The 18,140-nt window shown below is 35.4% G+C and overlaps 1 protein-coding gene across 1 annotated transcript; it reads right to left on the bottom strand.

Moving 5' to 3' along the window:
* Positions 1-15,114: 15,114 nt before the first annotated feature.
* LOC139871423 (uncharacterized) lies at positions 15,115-17,763 on the bottom strand. The gene is made up of 3 exons (XM_071859137.1): positions 17,466-17,763; positions 16,407-17,105; positions 15,115-16,160 (listed from the first exon to the last, which is right to left on the bottom strand). Exons 1-3 carry the CDS (start codon positions 17,761-17,763, stop codon positions 15,115-15,117), a joined length of 2,043 nt encoding a protein of 680 aa, XP_071715238.1.
* Positions 17,764-18,140: the final 377 nt, after the last annotated feature.

Raw genomic sequence — 18,140 nt, 5'->3', positions numbered from 1 at the left:
TTCGCCATCTCCTTGTGGTATGCGAAGTGCTTTATCTCCACAGATAATATCGGCCTTTATCTTGCTCAACCAATCCATACCAATGATCACGTCAAAGCTTCCTAGTTTGATAGGTATCAAATCAATTTCGAAATCTGCACCAGCTATGTTGATAATAGCTCCACGACTAATATGGTCAAACTTTTCAAGTTTTCCATTTGCGACCTCGACAAGCATACTCTCTTTTAACGGGACTAATGACCAATTAATCTTATCGCAAAAATGTCTACATACATAACTTCTATCCGCACCAGTATCAAACAAGACAGAAGCTAAAAGATTGTTGATTGTGAATATACCTGTCACCAAGTCGGGGTTATCGCGTGCATCCCTTGCATTAACATTGAAGGCTCTACCTCGGGGTGGTCCTCCGTCTTTTCGCTTGTTTGGGCACGCGTTTCTGAAATGGCCCATCTGCCCGCATTCGTAGCACTTCTTTGGCCCATTGGTGTTCGGTTTCACATTCAAAGTGGTGACCTTGCAGTCCTTTCCGATATGCCCAGCCCGTTGGCACTTCTCACAGACAACATTGCAATATCCAGTGTGGTGCTTGTAGCACCGCTTACATTGTGGTAAGGTTCCTTTGTAGTTCTGGTTGGTGTTGGTGTTGTTGTTGGGATTAGGGTTTCCACCGTTGTTGTGCCTCTTGGCGGGGGTTTGATCGTAGTTTCTCCCCCTGTTGTTGTTGTTGTTGTTGTTGTTGTGGTTGTTGTGGTTGTTGTGGTTGTTGTCCCATTTCCTCTTTTCACTACTACCGGCTTCAAACTTAGCCTTCTCCTGCTCGTCAAGGATGATTTGATTCAGGAGAGTATGCGCCATGCGCATTGCTTCGGGAACATTCGGTGGTTTGGATGAGGTAACATTACCCTTGATGGACTTAGGAAGTCCCGAGAAGTATTTCTCCAAGCGCTTAAATTCGGGGGTGACCATGGTCGGACACATCAGTGCTAACTCCAAAAACCTACGATTGTAACTGTTAAGGTCGTTCCCTACGACCTTCAACTGCATGAATTCAATTTCCATCTTCTGAATTTCGGTTCTCAGACAATACTCATCAATCATAGCCGCCTTGAATTCCTCCCATGGCGTAGCATACGCCTCATCGATACCTTTCGCTTGAGCTAACGTGTTCCACCACGTTAGCGCGCCGTCAGATAGCGTGCAAGATGCAAACTTGGTCTTATTGTCCTCCGAACAGTTGCTAACTCGGAATACTGATTCAAGTTTCTCGAACCATCTGGTGATACCAACTGGTCCCTCGGTGCCGCTGAAGTTATGCGGTTTGCAGCTCTGGAATTCCTTGTATGTACACCCATTTCGAACGGGTGGGATAACTGGTGGTGGTGGCGGTGGAGCTTGGAGATTTCTTTCTGCTAGGGCTGCAGCGACCCGTTCGCTGATCATGTCCTCAATCTGGGCGGTGGTAGGTGTGGCTCTTCCATTAGCCATGGTATTCTAAACAAAAATTTTGACCCAAGTCAAAATCCAGCATGCAAGTAGTAGTAATACAGTATATAGTGACCAACATGGAATCAAAACATCACATGTTATTAAATAATGCATCTAGGTACAAATACCACAGAATCATCGTACAGCAATGTAAATAGAATATTGTGCAAGAATTAAATAATGCAAAGTTCCAATCATTAATAATAATAAGTTTCATACATCTGAATAAGTTCGTACAATACATATGAAATACATGAAACTATATCTAGATTACATCATGAAATCTAAATACAAAGCCCTACGGTGAAGGTGGGTGAACTGCTCCTCGAGCCAACTGCTCCTCGAGCTCAGTGACTCGAGCTCAGAGAGTCTCAATCTCCCTCATCAGTTCCTCGTTAGAGGGAGCTGGTGGGGCAGGCGGTGCAGGTGGGGCGGGTGGTGCGGGTGGTGTCGGTGGTGCTGATGTAGATGGTCCGGCTCCGGATGTAGACGGTACTTCCCTAGATGTAAGTGGTCCGTATCTAAATCTAGGTGGTACGGTTCCAGGAATAGTCAATACGTAACGGGGAACCTTACGTATCTGTGGGTCGGCAGGGTATGGCACAACTCGTTTACGAGCAGTAACCCTACGACGATGGGCAAAAGCGTCAGTAAAAGCACGACCTCCATTCACCCCTGGAATGACGGTGCCGTTGGAACGGTACTGCTTCTTCGGCTGGGTGGAGGGTGCCTGAATAGGTCTATCAGCAGGATCCTCATCATCGCTGGAGTCGTCTGATGATGAAGAATCGGCGGATGATGAGTCATCTGAATCGTGTGGTGGTGACACTGGTGGCTGAGCTGGTAATCCAAAGCGTCCGAAGGCGGCCAACATCTATCGGTGTCTGCCTGGCGGAATCACGACTAAACGTCCGTCGGGAGTGCGTCGGTAAGGCGTGCGCATGTGGTTACGAAACGGCCCTTCCCCGAACTCCGCGGGGATCTCAATACCACCCATGCGGGGCTGTGACCTCGAGGGTCCGGGAGCAGACACTGGGGTAGGTGCACTAGTACCAGCTCCGGAAGTGGAAGCGCCGGGATCACTAGTGGGTGTCGGGGCCGGTGTATCGGCAGTAGCAGCAGCAGGTGTAGCAGTAGGTAGGGCGACGGGGTCCGAGTCTGTACTGCCCGGAATGCCAGCAGGTGGAACATCCGACATCTGAACAAGGAAAAATAAATTTTCCATGTCAGTATGTCATAAAGCAAGCAAATAATAGGCCAACAGTTTAAATCATGTATAACAGTAACTAGCATGGCAATAACAGTAATTCGTATGAAAGTAGCATGCAATCGAAAGCAAGTAGCATCATGCAGTAGTGAAATCATGTAATAGCATATGGCATATAGCAGTAACAGTAAGCAGCAGCATGCAGCAAGTTCAGCAGAAACACGTAAACTAGCAAGTTGTAGATTAGTCCTATTAGTGAATCCTACTCGGGTCGGTCTTAGACTCACTAATGCAACCTAATTCCCTACAACCAATGCTCTGATACCAAATGTGATGCCCCGTACAAAACCATCGTGTACGAATCATCAACAACAGGATCATTACAAGGTTAAGTACTATATGCTGTAATTAAAGAAGTTGCATTCATGATAAAAAGCTGATGTCATAACTGACATCAAATGTTTTACATTTCAAAAGCATGCTTCACTAAGTAGAAGCAAATAATAAGTGTACGTGACCACAATGGTCGTTACAAGTCATAGTTCAAAAGTACGAATGTTTGAATGCAAAGTAAAGTAGTTCATGCGTGGACAACTCTAAGCAGCGGGTTCTACAGCACGACTAGTACACAGCGGAAGCAACCTCAAGCACCTGAGAAATACATGCTTAAAAACGTCAACACAACGGTTGGTGAGCTATAGTTTAAGTATAACATTATGTAAGGTAGGCCACGAGATTTCAGTGCTACAAAGAGCGTTTCAAAACAGTATGATAAAGTATATGTTAACCGTGGGCACTTGGTAACTAACTTAACGTTTAAAATACCCCCTGAAAGTACACTTGGTGAGTGCGTATGTTTACGAAGTATTAAACACTCGTTGACTGCTAGCGCGACTAGCCCGAGTGGGGATGTCAAACCCTATGGATCCATATCTAAGATTCGCATTCACGGTTCAAAAACCAATGATTAAACGTTACCGAGCTAAAGGGAATGTTTATGCCGTTGTATAACCCACACAAATATAAGTTTAAGTACTCGTGCCTAGTATGTAAAACATAAAAATCCGCATGCATTCTCAGTTCTCAAAATATGTTAAAGTAAAAAGGGAATGCTATAACTCACAATGATATGTAGCGGTAAAGTAGTAGTCGGGAAAGGTGTGCAAGTAAATGGTCCGAAGTCCTCAACCTAAGTCAAATAGTACTAAGTCAGTAAATCGTCTTAATAGGTTTAAAAGTATGTAATTAAGGTCTTAAGGGTCATCATCATTCATCATCAAACAAAAGGCGTAAAGTAAGTTTCGTTTATGAAAGTAGTTTTTAACAAAGTCTGACTTCAGTCAGTCACCACGGCCTCTACCCTTACTGAATTAAGGTGAGACCAGTGGCCATGGCTCCGTATATGAGTCCCTTAAGTGTGGTAAAATTTACAGAAGCAAACTCATCTTGGTTTGACCGTGGCGACTGTCTAAGTGCGAGTAGGTCAGAAATTTCTGCACAACATTAAAGGACATAGTAACGATCGGAGGGCCATAAATCCTAAACCGTAACACGGATTAAGACGAGTCCTATATGAAAAGTTATCTACTCAAAAAGTTCTATCTAAGAATCAAGGTTAGAACAGCCCAGGTCTACTGGTCTGTTCCAGAATCATCAGGTCAGTAGGTTTTGGACAGAACAGTGAGTTTTTAAGGGTTCCGGTGGTCTTGGTGCTTGATGTTCATCATGGCTCTCATCCTTGATGCATATAGCTTCAAGTGTACAACTCATTGTTGTATCTACATCATCTTAACCAAGTCTTGACCATCATAACCCATGTGCAAGTCTAAGACATGAAGCACAACTCACTTAAGAGTTGTATGAAGTTTGATGAACCAAAGTTGCATCAAAGTCTTAGATCTAACACATACATGGACTTTAAAGCTAATAACAAGTTACAAACTTGAAAGTAAACTAACTAATCAAGATCATAAGTAGTAGAACATAGTTCTTAGTTTGATCTTGAAGATCCAAGACTCAAAAGTCTAGATCCAAAGTTACATTTAAAGAAAACTTATTTGTGTGTTCTTGAACTTTCAAAGTTAACTTAATTTGTTCAAGAGATATGAGATCAAGACTACCTTGTAGTACTTGACCATATAAACTAACTACATGAAATTAAAGTGTATAAAATAAAGAAACAAGTTAACTAAACAAGTAATTAGTTCAAGGGTTGCTCATACTTTAAAGATTCAACCAACGTTGATTTTTAAGTAAAGTAAACTTTAAGTTTACTTCCATGACTTACAAGTATGATTTCAACAACAATGAACTTATATCTTTTGAAACAATATATGTAGAACATAAACTAGTAAGTTTAGTTCTTGGGTGTTCTTGAAATTACAAGATAAATGAAGAATCAAACTAGTAAGTTTGATTCTTGAAACTAGTAAGTAATTAATAAATAACAACTAGTAAGTAAGTAATAACAACAACTAACAAGTATCAAGTAAACAAACAAGTAAGAATGATGATGTAGAGGGTACTTGGTTCGGTTTTTACAAGAAGAAAAGAAGAGAAAAAGAAGCTCAAGTTACTTACAAGAAAGAGAGAATAATGAGAGAAAAAGAAATGCAAGTTGAAGTGTTTTTGGAATGAGAGTAAAGTGAGTGAGCAAGTAATGAAAAAATGAAACCAAAACTCCCTTATGGAAGGGTTAGGCCGACGGTTTAGGCACACATGGGGAGGAGGGAAATGTTTAATGGTCACTAGAATGTAAAGCTTGAAAAAGATGGATATAAGAGTTGATTTCATGGGGATTTTGTGTCAACTAGATTCCAAGTCTTCCTAAACTAACTAGTTGCATGTTAAATGGTACTTACAAGTTGCAAGAGTGGGATAAAGGTCCATTAATAAATGTAGGGTGGGCTTATAAGCCCAAGTTCAAGAGTCCATTAGCTTAAAACAAGCCCAAGTTCCAATTATAACAAGTTAAGCCAAATAAAGCCCAAGTAACTAACTAATAGCCTTAGTTAATTAAAATGATTAATAAATTTAATCATGAATGTAAATAATATCTAAAAATATTATTCGTGAAAGTTCCGGGTGTCACAAAGACGTTTCGGGCTCTTAAAAGTCAAGTACGGGCAATCAAGGCAACATGTAAATGTAATAACATACATTCGTTTAATCACACGTATTAATAATAATAATTATTAATAAATAAATGTTGGAAATTCCAGGGTCGTTACAGTATGCGTAGCGTACTTCACTTTGTCTCCTTCAGCACACTTACTTATGGCAAACACCGATTCAACTTTCTCGGTCCACCGTTTCAATCCGATTGGTCCTTCGGTCCCATCAAATTCTGAAGGTTTGCAGGCAGTGAATTCCTTGTAGGAGCATCCTACACGATTTCTTGCGCCGTTAGCTGTATTGCTAGATTCAGAGTTATTGTTGGTATGTAGCGCGGCCTGTACTGCGGCTATGTCTGAAGCAAGAAAGGCACGAAATTCCTCTTCGTTCATATTCAAGGTGTGTCGAGTAGTCGGTGCCATTTCCTTCAAAATAGTCAAATGGAACAAGTTAATCATACAGAATATTAAGAGTAGTCAATAGTATCTCGTAGCATAATATGAACTCATTTATAAAAGCTTTTTCTTCATATTAGCGTTTTATAAGTTTAAATTCGGGTACTACCTACCCGTTAAGTTCATACTTAGTAGCTAATATACAATTCAACTACTACAATTCCATATGAAAAACTGATTATAATAATATATCACATACAAATATTCTTCAAACTTACAACTTCGCTATATTACATATAACATGAAATATAGTACACTATGATACAGGACAGTTTTGAAGATAAATCTAGTTAATACGCAAGTTGTTCAGCAAAGGAAATAAAGACACGTAATTCGTAAGTCCAGAAACAAGTCATGCATTCTGGTTTTACTAAGACGACTTTCCATCCTTAGTCTTGTGAAATATAACCATTATGACCATTGGCTAGGCAGCTTGTTGTAATGTCATCAAAAGGACGAGGGTTTCGTAATGTCCAACAGCCCCGTAATAATCTAAAAACCTTGTTTCTCACCCCAACTACTGAATCCGTCACTTGTGGGAAAGTTTTATTTAAAAGCTGCAATCCGATGTTCTTTTTCTCACTTTGGTAAGAAGCGAACATCACTAACACGTAAGCATAACATGCTTCTTTATGTTGCATGTTAGAAGCTCTTTCTAATTCACAAAATCCTATGTTGGGATATGTTGAGTCAAAATAGGTTCTTAACCCGTAGCGTAAAATTGCATTTGGGTTCCCCGCATTTAACACTTTAAAGAAAACACGGCGTAACTTAAAGTCTCCCTAATGTGATATACCCCACCTATCAAAGGAAAGCCTTTTATAAACTAAGGCATTTCTGGAAAGTCTTTCAAATGTTTGACAAGTTAATTTCGCCATAACTAAATGTGCTGATGAATTCTGACCGACTCTAGACAAGATTTCCTCAATCATATCCTCTGGTAGGTCTTCTAAAATATTCGGTTGTCTACCCTTAATGTCCATTTTGTTTTTATACTGTAAAATAGACAAGGATTAGATTCGTAATAACAAACAATACAAGCAATTTTTACATAGAACATAAAAGTACAAGCACACTACAATACATTTATTACACAACATGCTCACACCCCTCTAATCTGAATCACTGATTTCTTCTTCTTCGAACTTGGTTCTTTTTCCTAATCTTCTAGGGATATATGATGTTCCTCTAATACGAGTCGTCGTTTTCCACATTGGTTTAGAAAAACCTGGTAGTTTAGAGGTTCCCGGGTTATTGTCACGATATTGAAAATACGGGTGTTGATGGTACATATAAAGTTCATCGGGGTCGGAATCAGATTTCTCTATTTTGGTGCCTTTTCCCTTATTATTTTCTTTTGCCTCATTAAATGGGTCGGGGTAATTTCTATAACATCATCGGAATCCTCATCAGGATCCGATTCATCGGAAAATTGGTAATTTTCCCAATATTTTGCTTCCTTAGCGGAAACACCATTGACCATTATTAACTTTGGTCCATTGGTTGATGATTTTATTTTATTTGACCGGTTTTATGTGGTTCCTAATATTCCCCCCTCCGGAACCTCTTCTTCTTCCGGTTCCTCTTCTTCTAGTTCCTCTTCTTCCGGTTCCTCTTATTCCGGTTCCGTTTCCTCTTCTTTCAATTCTTCGGGAACTTGTGAATCTTGCCAATATATATTCAACTCTTCGTTATTGTTAGGTGAGTCAATGGGATTTGAGCTAGAGGTAGACATCTATCACACAATATCAAACATGTTAAGAGATTAATATATCACATAATATTTACATGTTAATAATATATAGTTTCCAACAAAAATGTTAAGCAATCATTTTTAAAGAAAAACACGGTCGAAGTCCAGACTCACTAAAAACACGGTCGAAGTCCAGACTCACTAATGCATCCAAACAAACTCGATAAGACACACTAATGCAAATTTTCTGGTTCTCTAAGACCAACGCTCGGATACCAACTGAAATGTCCCGTTCATATTGATTATAAACGTTCCATATTAATTGATTTCGTTGCGAGGTTTTGACCTCTATATGAGACGTTTTTCAAAGACTGCATTCATTTTTAAAACAACCATAACCTTTATTTTATCAATAAAGGTTTTAAAAACATTACGTAGATTATCAAATAATGATAATCTAAAATATACTGTTTACACACGACCATTACATAATGGTTTACAATAGAAATATATTACATCGACATATGTTTCTTGAATGCAGTTTTTACACAATATCATACAATCATGGACTCCAAATCTTATCCTTATTTTAGTATGCAACAGCGGAAGCTCTTAGTATTCACCTGAGAATAAACATGCTTTAAACGTCAACAAAAATGTTGGTGAGTTATAGGTTTAACCTATATATATCAAATTGTAACAATAGACCACAAGATTTCATATTTCAATACACATCCCATACATAGAGATAAAAATCATTCATATGGTGAACACCTGGTAACCGACATTAACAAGATGCATATATAAGGATATCTCCATCATTCCGGGACACCCTTCGGATATGATATAAATTTCGAAGTACTAAAGCATCCGGTACTTTGGATGGGGTTTGTTAGGCCCAATAGATCTATCTTTAGGATTCGCGTCAATTAGGGTGTCTGTTCCCTAATTCTTAGATTACCAGACTTAATAAAAAGGGGCATATTCGATTTTGATAATTCAACCATAGAATGTAGTTTCACGTACTTGTGTCTATTTTGTAAATCATTTATAAAACCTGCATGTATTCTCATCCCAAAAATATTAGATTTTAAAAGTGGGACTATAACTCACTTTCACAGATATTTCCTTCCTCGGAAATAAGACTTGGCCACGGATCGATTCACGAACCTATACAAATATGTACATATATATCAAAGTATGATCAAAATATAATTACAACCATTTTTTATTATGTTTTAAAGATTTGAGTGTATTAAGTCAGCTGTCCTCATTAGTAACCTACAACTAGTTGTCCACAGTTAGATGTACAGAAAATAAATCGATATATATTATCTTGAATCAATCCACAACCCAGTGTATACACGTCTCAGGCTAGATCACAACTCAAAGTATATATATTTTTGGAATCAACCTCAACCCTGTATAGCTAACTCCAACATTATTGCATATAGAGTGTCTATGGTTGTTCCAAATAATATATATACATGGGTCGATATGATATGTCAAAACATTTGCATACGTGTCTATGGTATCCCAAGATTACATAATATATTAGAATACATGTATAACACAATATAAGTTAGCTAGGATATGATTTGTATAGATTTGTTAAACATTTCCCGTAGCTAAAAAGATCAAAAACATCCAATCTTGTTTTACCCATAACTTCTTCATTTTAAATCCGTTTTGAGTGAATCAAATTGCTATGGTTTCATATTGAACTCTAATTTAAGAATCCAAACAGAAAAAGTATAGGTTTATTGTCGGAAATTTAAGTTACATGTCAATTACTAAAGAGGTAGTCATTTCCGTCGAAAGAATGACATCTTGATGACCATTTTGAAAAACATACTTTCACTTTGAGTTTAACCAAGAATTTTGGATATAGTTTCATGTTCATATGAAAAATAATTTTCTCAGAAGAACTACTTTTAAATCAAAGTTTATCATAGTTTTTAATTATCCAAACCAAAACAGCCCCCGGTTTCACTACGACGGCGTATATCCGATTTTATGGTGTTCATCGTGTTTCCAGGTTTTAAATCATTAAGTTAGCATATAATATAGATATAGAACATGTGTTTAGTTGCTTTTAAAAGTCAAGTTAGAAGAATTAACTTTTGTTTGCGAACTAGTTTAGAATTAACTAAACTATGTTCTAGTGATTACAAGTTTAAACCTTCGAATAAGATAGCTTTATATGTATGAATCGAATGATGTTAAGAACATCATTACTACCTCAAGTTTTCTGGATAAAACTACTGGAAATGAGAAAAATAGATCTAGCTTCAAAGGATCCTTGGATGGCTTGAAAGTTCTTGAAGCAGAATCATGACACGAAAACAGTTCAAGTAAGATTTTCACTCGAAATAAGATTGTTATAGTTGTAGAAATTGAATCAAAGTTTGAATATGAATATTACCTTGAATTAGAAAGATAACCTACTATAAATAACAAAGGTTCCTTGATCTTATATGATTACTTGGAATGGATTAGAAAGCTTGGAAGTAGACTTGCAAACTTGGAAGTATTCTTGATTTTTATGAAACTATACTTATGGAATTTATGAAGAACACTTAGAACTTGAAGATGGAACTTGAGAGAGATCAATTAGATAAATAAAATTGAAGAATGAAAGTGTTTGTAGGTGTTTTTAGTCGTTGGTATATGGATTAGATATAAAGGATATGTAATTTTGTTTTCATGTAAATAAGTCTTGAATGATTACTAATATTTTTGTAATTTTATGAGATATTTCATGCTAGTTGCCAAATGATGGTTCCCACATGTGTTAGGTGACTCACATGGGCTGCTAAGAGCTGATAATTAGAGTGTATATACCAATAGTACATACATCTAAAAGTTGTGTATTGTATGAGTACGAATACGGGTGCATACGAGTAGAATTGTTGATGAAACTGAACGAGGATGTACTTGTAAGCATTTTTGTTAAGTAGAAGTAATTTGATATGTATCTTGAAGTCTTTCAAAAGTGTAAGAATACATATCAAAACACAACATGTATATACATTCTAATGGAGTCGTTAAGTCTTCGTTAGTCGTTACATGTAAGTGTTGTTTTGAAACCTTTAAGTTAACGATCTCAATTAATGTTGTTAACCCAATATTTATTATATCAAATGAGATGTTAAATTATTATATTATCATGATATTATGATGTATGAATATCTCTTTATATGATATATACATTAAAATATCGTTACAACGATAATCGTTACATATAAGTCTCATTTCGTAATTCTTGAGTTAGTAGTCTTGTTTTTACATATGTAGTTCATTGTTAACACACTTAATGATATATTTAAATATCATTTTATCATGTTAAATATAGTGTATAAATATCTTAATATGATACATATGTATTTAGTAGACGTTATCATAACGATAATCGTTATATATATCATTTCGAGTTTCTTAACTTAGTAATCTCATTTCTTATGTATATCACACATTGTTAATATAATTAGTGAGATACTTACTCATCATAATCTCATGTCAACCATATATATATGTCTATATATACCATAACATGTAGTTTTTACAAATTTGTAACGTTCGTGAATCGCCGATCAACTTGGGTGATCAATTGTCTATATGAAACTTATTTCATTTAATCAAGTCTTAACAAGTTTGATTGCTTAACACGTTGGAAACATTTAGTCATGTAAATATCAATCTCAATTAATATATATAAACATGGAAAAGTTCGGGTCACTACAGTATTAAAGTCGATCCATCAAAAATCGAAGCCATTAGTAAATGGGAGACTCCTACCACTCCTACTCACATTCGTCAATTCTTGGGTCTCGCTGGGTACTATCGTAGATTCATCAAAAACTTCTCTTTGGTTGCTCGTCCTCTAACCACGTTAACTCACAAGGGAAAGAAAGTTATTTGGGCAACCGAACAAGAATCCGCATTTCAAATCTTGAAGACAAAGCTAACCACCGCTCCTATCTTGTCACTTCTCGAAGACAATGATGATTTTGTTATATATTGCGATGCCTCGAAACATGGTTTTGGGTGTGTATTGATGCAACGAAAGAAAGTCATTGCTTATGCCTCTCGACAATTGAAAATTCATGAACGGAACTATACGACACATGATCTCGAACTCGGAGCCGTTGTCTTTGCACTTAAAATGTGGAGACAATATCTTTATGGAACCAAAAGTACCATCTTCACCGATCACAAAAGCCTCCAACACATCTTCGATCAAAAGCAACTAAACATGAGACAACGAAGGTGGATTGAAACCTTAAACGATTATGATTGCGACCTTCGTTACTATCCCGGAATGGCAAATGTAGTAGCCGATGCCTTGAGTCGAAAAGAAAGAGTGGTGCCTCTTCGTGTCCGAGCTTTAAACATGTGATGACCCGAAAAATTTCGACTTATTTTGAACCAAATTCTCGATATGGTTTAATATTTCCGACACGATAAGCAAAGTCTGTAATGTTGAGTCACGAAAGTTTTGGAACTATATTCATGTAGTCAATTATTCTTTGACTGTTCTCGAAGATTCACGAACAATATATATATATATATATATATATATATATATATATATATATATATACATATATATATATATACATATGCACATTAAGTTATACATATATATATATATATATATATATATATATATATATATATATATATATATATATATATATATATATATATATATATATATATATATATGATTTCAAGTTATTTAGTAAACGATAGTAACATTCGATTATTGATTTGATTGATATTTAGATAAGTTAACTAAAACGTTTAAGATGAACCAGTAAAACACTAATTTGCTACAGTATTTTTAAATTGCTACAGTACCCGAAAAGCTACAGTGTATATATGTATATGTATATACTACGAGATGATGATTTATAGAAGCAAATAACCAAAACACTTAATTGATTAAAGCTACACTTCGAGTGACATAGTTTATCAATGATTAAGTTTAATTTTTGATAAAGGTACACGTCGCATAACGAAAATACTAGTTTCCTAAGCGTACGAAAATGCGTTCGAGAAACCGGAAGCGGGACATAAGTCGAACGTAAACGTACAAGACATCGGAACAAAAATTACAAATTAATTATGCACGAAAATATAATATAATATATAATTAATTAATTTAAATTATATATTATATATATTATATTATAATATGTCGACAGACTAGAAGTTAAAAGGTATGTGAGCTGGACACAAGGGCCATGCGATCGCATGGCCAGTGCCCTTCAAAACCATGCGATCGCATGGAGGGGATTATCAGGCCACATTATAAATGCTCGACGAATTCTGAGTTATACACACACATACATTATATTACTCCCTCTGTTCTTATTATTATTATTATTATTATTATTATTATTATTTTTATTATTATTATTAATATTAATATTAATATTAATCTTATAGTTACGAGTTGTATTATTAGTATTATATATACATAAAATACTACGACGGAGTGCTGTTTGAGTAATTTAAAAATGAGTTTTACGAGCAGAATAAAGCTAAGGAAATTATGAGTTATAGCTATGGAGGTTATGGGTAATGTTCGTGGGTATTGTTTACAAATCAAACCTAGTGTTTATCATCTTGGATACGTCTACGTACTTTTCTACAATATTGAATCTCAATATTGATACGTAAGCACTCATAATTTATCTTTTATATATTAATTGTGTATCCATGTCTAGTGCTCGAGTATATATGTTTATACATGCTTGTATGCTAAATTTCGTCGTTAAACAGTTTATAATGAATCACGAATTAAATACATATATTACTAGAAAAAGGTAAATGATATGCATGTTTTTGGAAAGCTGGCGAAAAATCAATAACTTTTCATTTAGATATCGAGTAATTTTGATGAACGGATTAAAAGATATGATCAACTGAATTATGATTGACGTTAATTGAAATTGCTTTTGAATCTACAATTAAGATTTAAACAACTTGTTTACGAGATTGATAAAATGGATTTTTAAATATTACCAACCGAGTAAATAAATTCTTATATAAGGCACGTCTTGTTTTGTTGAACAATTGTCAAAACTGATTATTTTATCATATTTTAAAGCCTTATAAAAACTATAGTTTAATTTTACAAAAATTGGGAAACTATGAGAAATATTAAAATGATTCGATTACCATGATTATTCAACTATTGTATTGAGTCAGATTGACTTTTTAAAATAACTTTTGATAACTTTTGTATGTCGATCTCGAGCATTAGGATTGTGATACACTATGACCTGACCTAGCTTGATAGACATTTATTGACCAACATATGTTCTCTAGGTTGAGATCTACGGTTATTTGGTAATCCGAGTTTCGGTCACGTTTTGGTGAACGACTTTATATGCTGCTAAGGTGAGTTTATAGATCCCTTTTTAAATACTTTAAATATTTTTGGGCTGAGAATACATGCAATTTATTTTAAACGCAATAAGACACAAGTACATACTAAATTCTACACTGAGTTAAACCAAAAATCCCTTAACTTTGGTAACTAGTAGCTGCCAGTACATAGGATATGGACCGGTGGGCGCAAATAATTGTATATGGATCCATAGGGCTTGACATCCCCGTCTGTTCTAGGTATAGAAACTCTAGCCTGAACTATAAAACAGACGTATGCTATTTGAGTGTATCGTACATGTTGGTTGCATGTTAAACACAGGGGTACTTATTAGATAGACGTTAAAGCTTAGTTACCATGGTGCTCAATCTTGTAGAATAATTTGATAAACGTTTCTGGATGAAACAACTGAAATCTTGTGATCCACTTTTATATACAGATTATGCGAAACACTAAAACTATGAACTCACCAACCTTTGTGTTGACACTTGTTAGCATGTTTATTCTCAGGTTCCCTAGAAGTCTTCTGCTGTTTGCTTATATGCAGTGGCGAATCTACGATTCGAACCTAATGGGGTCCCTAAAAAATTTATTCGATAACTTACTTGAACGAAAATTGACTGTGTTCGGGTCTTGTCGGGTCGGGTTTTATCGACAAAAGGAAAACATAAAACAAAAGTTATGTAATATTATTTGAAATCAAAGTTTGTACAAAAATATCATATATTTCAATCTACAAAAGACTAAATTCAACTTTTTACTTTTGTCTACGTGGTTTCATTCGATAAAATTCATCCATAATTGCTTCATTACTTATACAATCTAACAAATCTTTCTCAATATATGAAAGTAGACAATCATTCATAAATTGATCTCCCATTTTGTTTCGCAAGTCGTTCTTTATCAACTTCATTGCTGAAAAGGCACGTTCCACTGTCGATGTTGCAACGGGCAAGTTTAATACAAGTTTCAAAAGAAGATAGACCTTCGGATATATTATACTCTTGTTTGTTTCAACCATCATCTTTGCAAGGTTTCCAATTCCTTTCAAATGACTAAACCTCTCATCACCACGTACATCATGAATGTAATTATTGAGTTGTCCTCTAAGAACTCCAAGCTCATGATTTGGAAACTCAAAAGGATAGAATTCCGCCATTTTCATAAGTTCTTCCACTTGAAATGCTTTAAAAGACTTACTTGGGTTTAAAGAAGCCATAGAAATAAGTAACGGAGTGTTCACCTCATTGAAACGATTGTTAAGCTCTCGAAGTTGCATATCAATGACCGAATAAAATACATCCACTTTGTAGTGGTGTAATGAACTAACATGTGAACCTCTACGACGGCTTATGCAATCATAATACGGGTCATCCATATTCAAAATGTCGATACCAGTTTTTTCGCAAAATGAACTAACCTTCTCTAAAAGTGATTCCCATCCTATGTCTCTCATAGATTGAAGTCTTTTCTTACAACCCCTCACTTGATGCATTGCGTTTACAATATATTGGTCTTTTCTTTGAAGTGTTGTGTTCAAATCATTTGTGATCTCTAAGACATCAACCATTAAGTGTAGACAAAAAACAAAATCGAACTTTAGTAATGATCTCAAAAGACGACATGCTTCTGCTCTTTGATCTTGACAATTACCATCTTCACTGATGTCTTCAAGTACTTCACAAATTGAAGAATATATAGTCAAAATGTTTAAAAGTGAACCATAGTGAGAACCCCAACGAGTATCACACGGTCGTTTAATTCCAACTTCTTGATTCTGACCCGTACCACTTTCAACTTCACCTATATTGGTAAAAAGTCTTTTGTGTCAATATAAGAACTCATGCTCACTGTTGTAAATATATATGTATCATCAATTCAATGATATAACAAGTTATTATATAATTAAGTTACAAGAAAGCTATATATATGTACCATCAGATTAACAATTCACAATTAAGAATTATTTCCATTAAAGTTATTATATTAAGTTACAAGAAAGTTAACTACAAGATAAGATATAACAAACTGAATAATGTCAAAAAATACCTGTAGCCAAAGCCTCCACTACATATGTTGCTTGTTTTTTTCTAAGTAAGTCTCGACGCTTATAAGAGGATCCAATCATGTTAAGCAATCCAGAAATGCGCTCAAAGAAATCATTTATTGAAGAGTGATTTTTTGCAACAAACACGAGTGCCAACTGTAACTGGTGTGCAAAACAATGAATAAAATGTGCAGATTTCGATTCTTTCATGATTAAGGTCTTCAAACCATTGAACGCGCCACTCATGTTGTTAGCTCCATCGTAACCTTGCCCCCGGATACTACGTGGACTCAACCCTTGTCCTAACAACATTGAATAAATGGTCGACTTTAGTGACAAAGCTGAAGTGTCATTGACTTGTTTAATCCCTATAAATCTTTCCACAACAACTCCTTCATTATTCACAAATCGCAAAACCAGTGACATTTGCTCTTTACAAGACACATCACGGGACTCGTCTACTAAAATGGCAAAGAACTCATCTCCTATCTCTTTTACAATAGCCTTCTCAACTTCTGTTGCAGCTGCACGTACAATACATTTCTGTATAGAACTACACTTCATTTGTGAATTTTTTGGTGCTTTCTTTAACACAACAGGGCCAATTTTGTCACATTGACCTGCTAACCAATGTAGTAATTCAAGAAAGTTACCTTTGTTAATTGAATCTTCCTTTTCATTATGACCACAGAAAGCTAAACCTTGTCGCAACAAGAATCTCACACAATTAACAGAAGCAGTTAACCGAATATGATAGCTTTCGTTACGCATATAACTTTGCTTAAAAAAGATGTGTTGATGGACTGTTTATGGCTCATCAAACTTTGACACTTCTCGATAGCTATATTATGTGGCTTGCTATCGTTGTGTACACCTAAACGTTCTTTCTTATTCCATGCCTGAAATCCACCTTTAACAAAATTATACGCTCCCCCTTGGACTTTTATCTCAGATTGAAATAAATAACAACAATAAACAAAAGACTGCTTCTTGCTTTATGCTATACTCCAACCAATATTTATGATCATCAAACCATAATGGAATAAATTTTCAACTTTTACCTCCGATTTCTCTTTGCTGAAATGAATGATTTTGGGGTGGACAAGGACCTTTTAGCAAGTACGCTCTTCTAATTTCATCTCGTTGACTTGGGTGGTAGAGTTCCATGCTCGGACGCACTCCCGGATCACTTGGAAGTTCGTTTAAATCAATTTTTGTATACTTTTTGAAAGGGACTTGATAATCATCCTCTTCAAGTACCATTTCTTGAACAGGAGGTTGTTCTTCAGCTAAGTTTTTAGTTCCCGAATCACTAACAGAATTCCTAGACCCCACTGACTTTTTGAAATAGCGTAACATATTATAGGTAACTGTCAAATTTCAAAAGAAGTGCCCACAATCAAATTTATAAGTATTTGTCACAATCAAATTCCAAAAGATAATAATATTATAAAACTATATCTTAGAACACTAACTGTAAGTATGCAACTAAAATTAGAGCAATCAAGTAATAAGCAATAATAACAAATTAACAATCAAGTAATGTACTCCATAAGTCTTAGTCATAAGTCATAAGTTAATATAATTAAAATTAATATAAATCAGTTAATCAACACTTTTACCACTATATGAGTAATAAAGAAATAAAAGCCCTAGTTGTCTGTACCATAAATGAAAACAATTTTAAGGAAAAGCAAAATTGGTAGAAGAATAAAAGAATACTATGTTCGTACCAT

Source organism: Rutidosis leptorrhynchoides, chromosome 10 (assembly GCF_046630445.1).
Source record: "Rutidosis leptorrhynchoides isolate AG116_Rl617_1_P2 chromosome 10, CSIRO_AGI_Rlap_v1, whole genome shotgun sequence".
Lineage (NCBI taxonomy): Eukaryota > Viridiplantae > Streptophyta > Magnoliopsida > Asterales > Asteraceae > Rutidosis > Rutidosis leptorrhynchoides.
Note: the sequence above shows the minus strand (reverse complement) of the source record. Positions and strands in the feature narration are given on the sequence as shown.

Excerpts from the sequence above, each read along its gene's own strand:
- LOC139871423 (XM_071859137.1), bottom strand. The coding sequence starts at position 17,763 with ATGTTACGCTATTTCAAAAAGTCAGTGGGGTCTAGGAATTCTGTTAGT. Across the intron at positions 17,106-17,465 it reads TCAGCAAAGAGAAATCGGAG|GTTTAGCTTTCTGTGGTCAT; the intron begins GTAAAAGTTGAA and ends TGTTGCGACAAG. Across the intron at positions 16,161-16,406 it reads AGTGGAGGCTTTGGCTACAG|GTGAAGTTGAAAGTGGTACG; the intron begins GTATTTTTTGAC and ends TTACCAATATAG.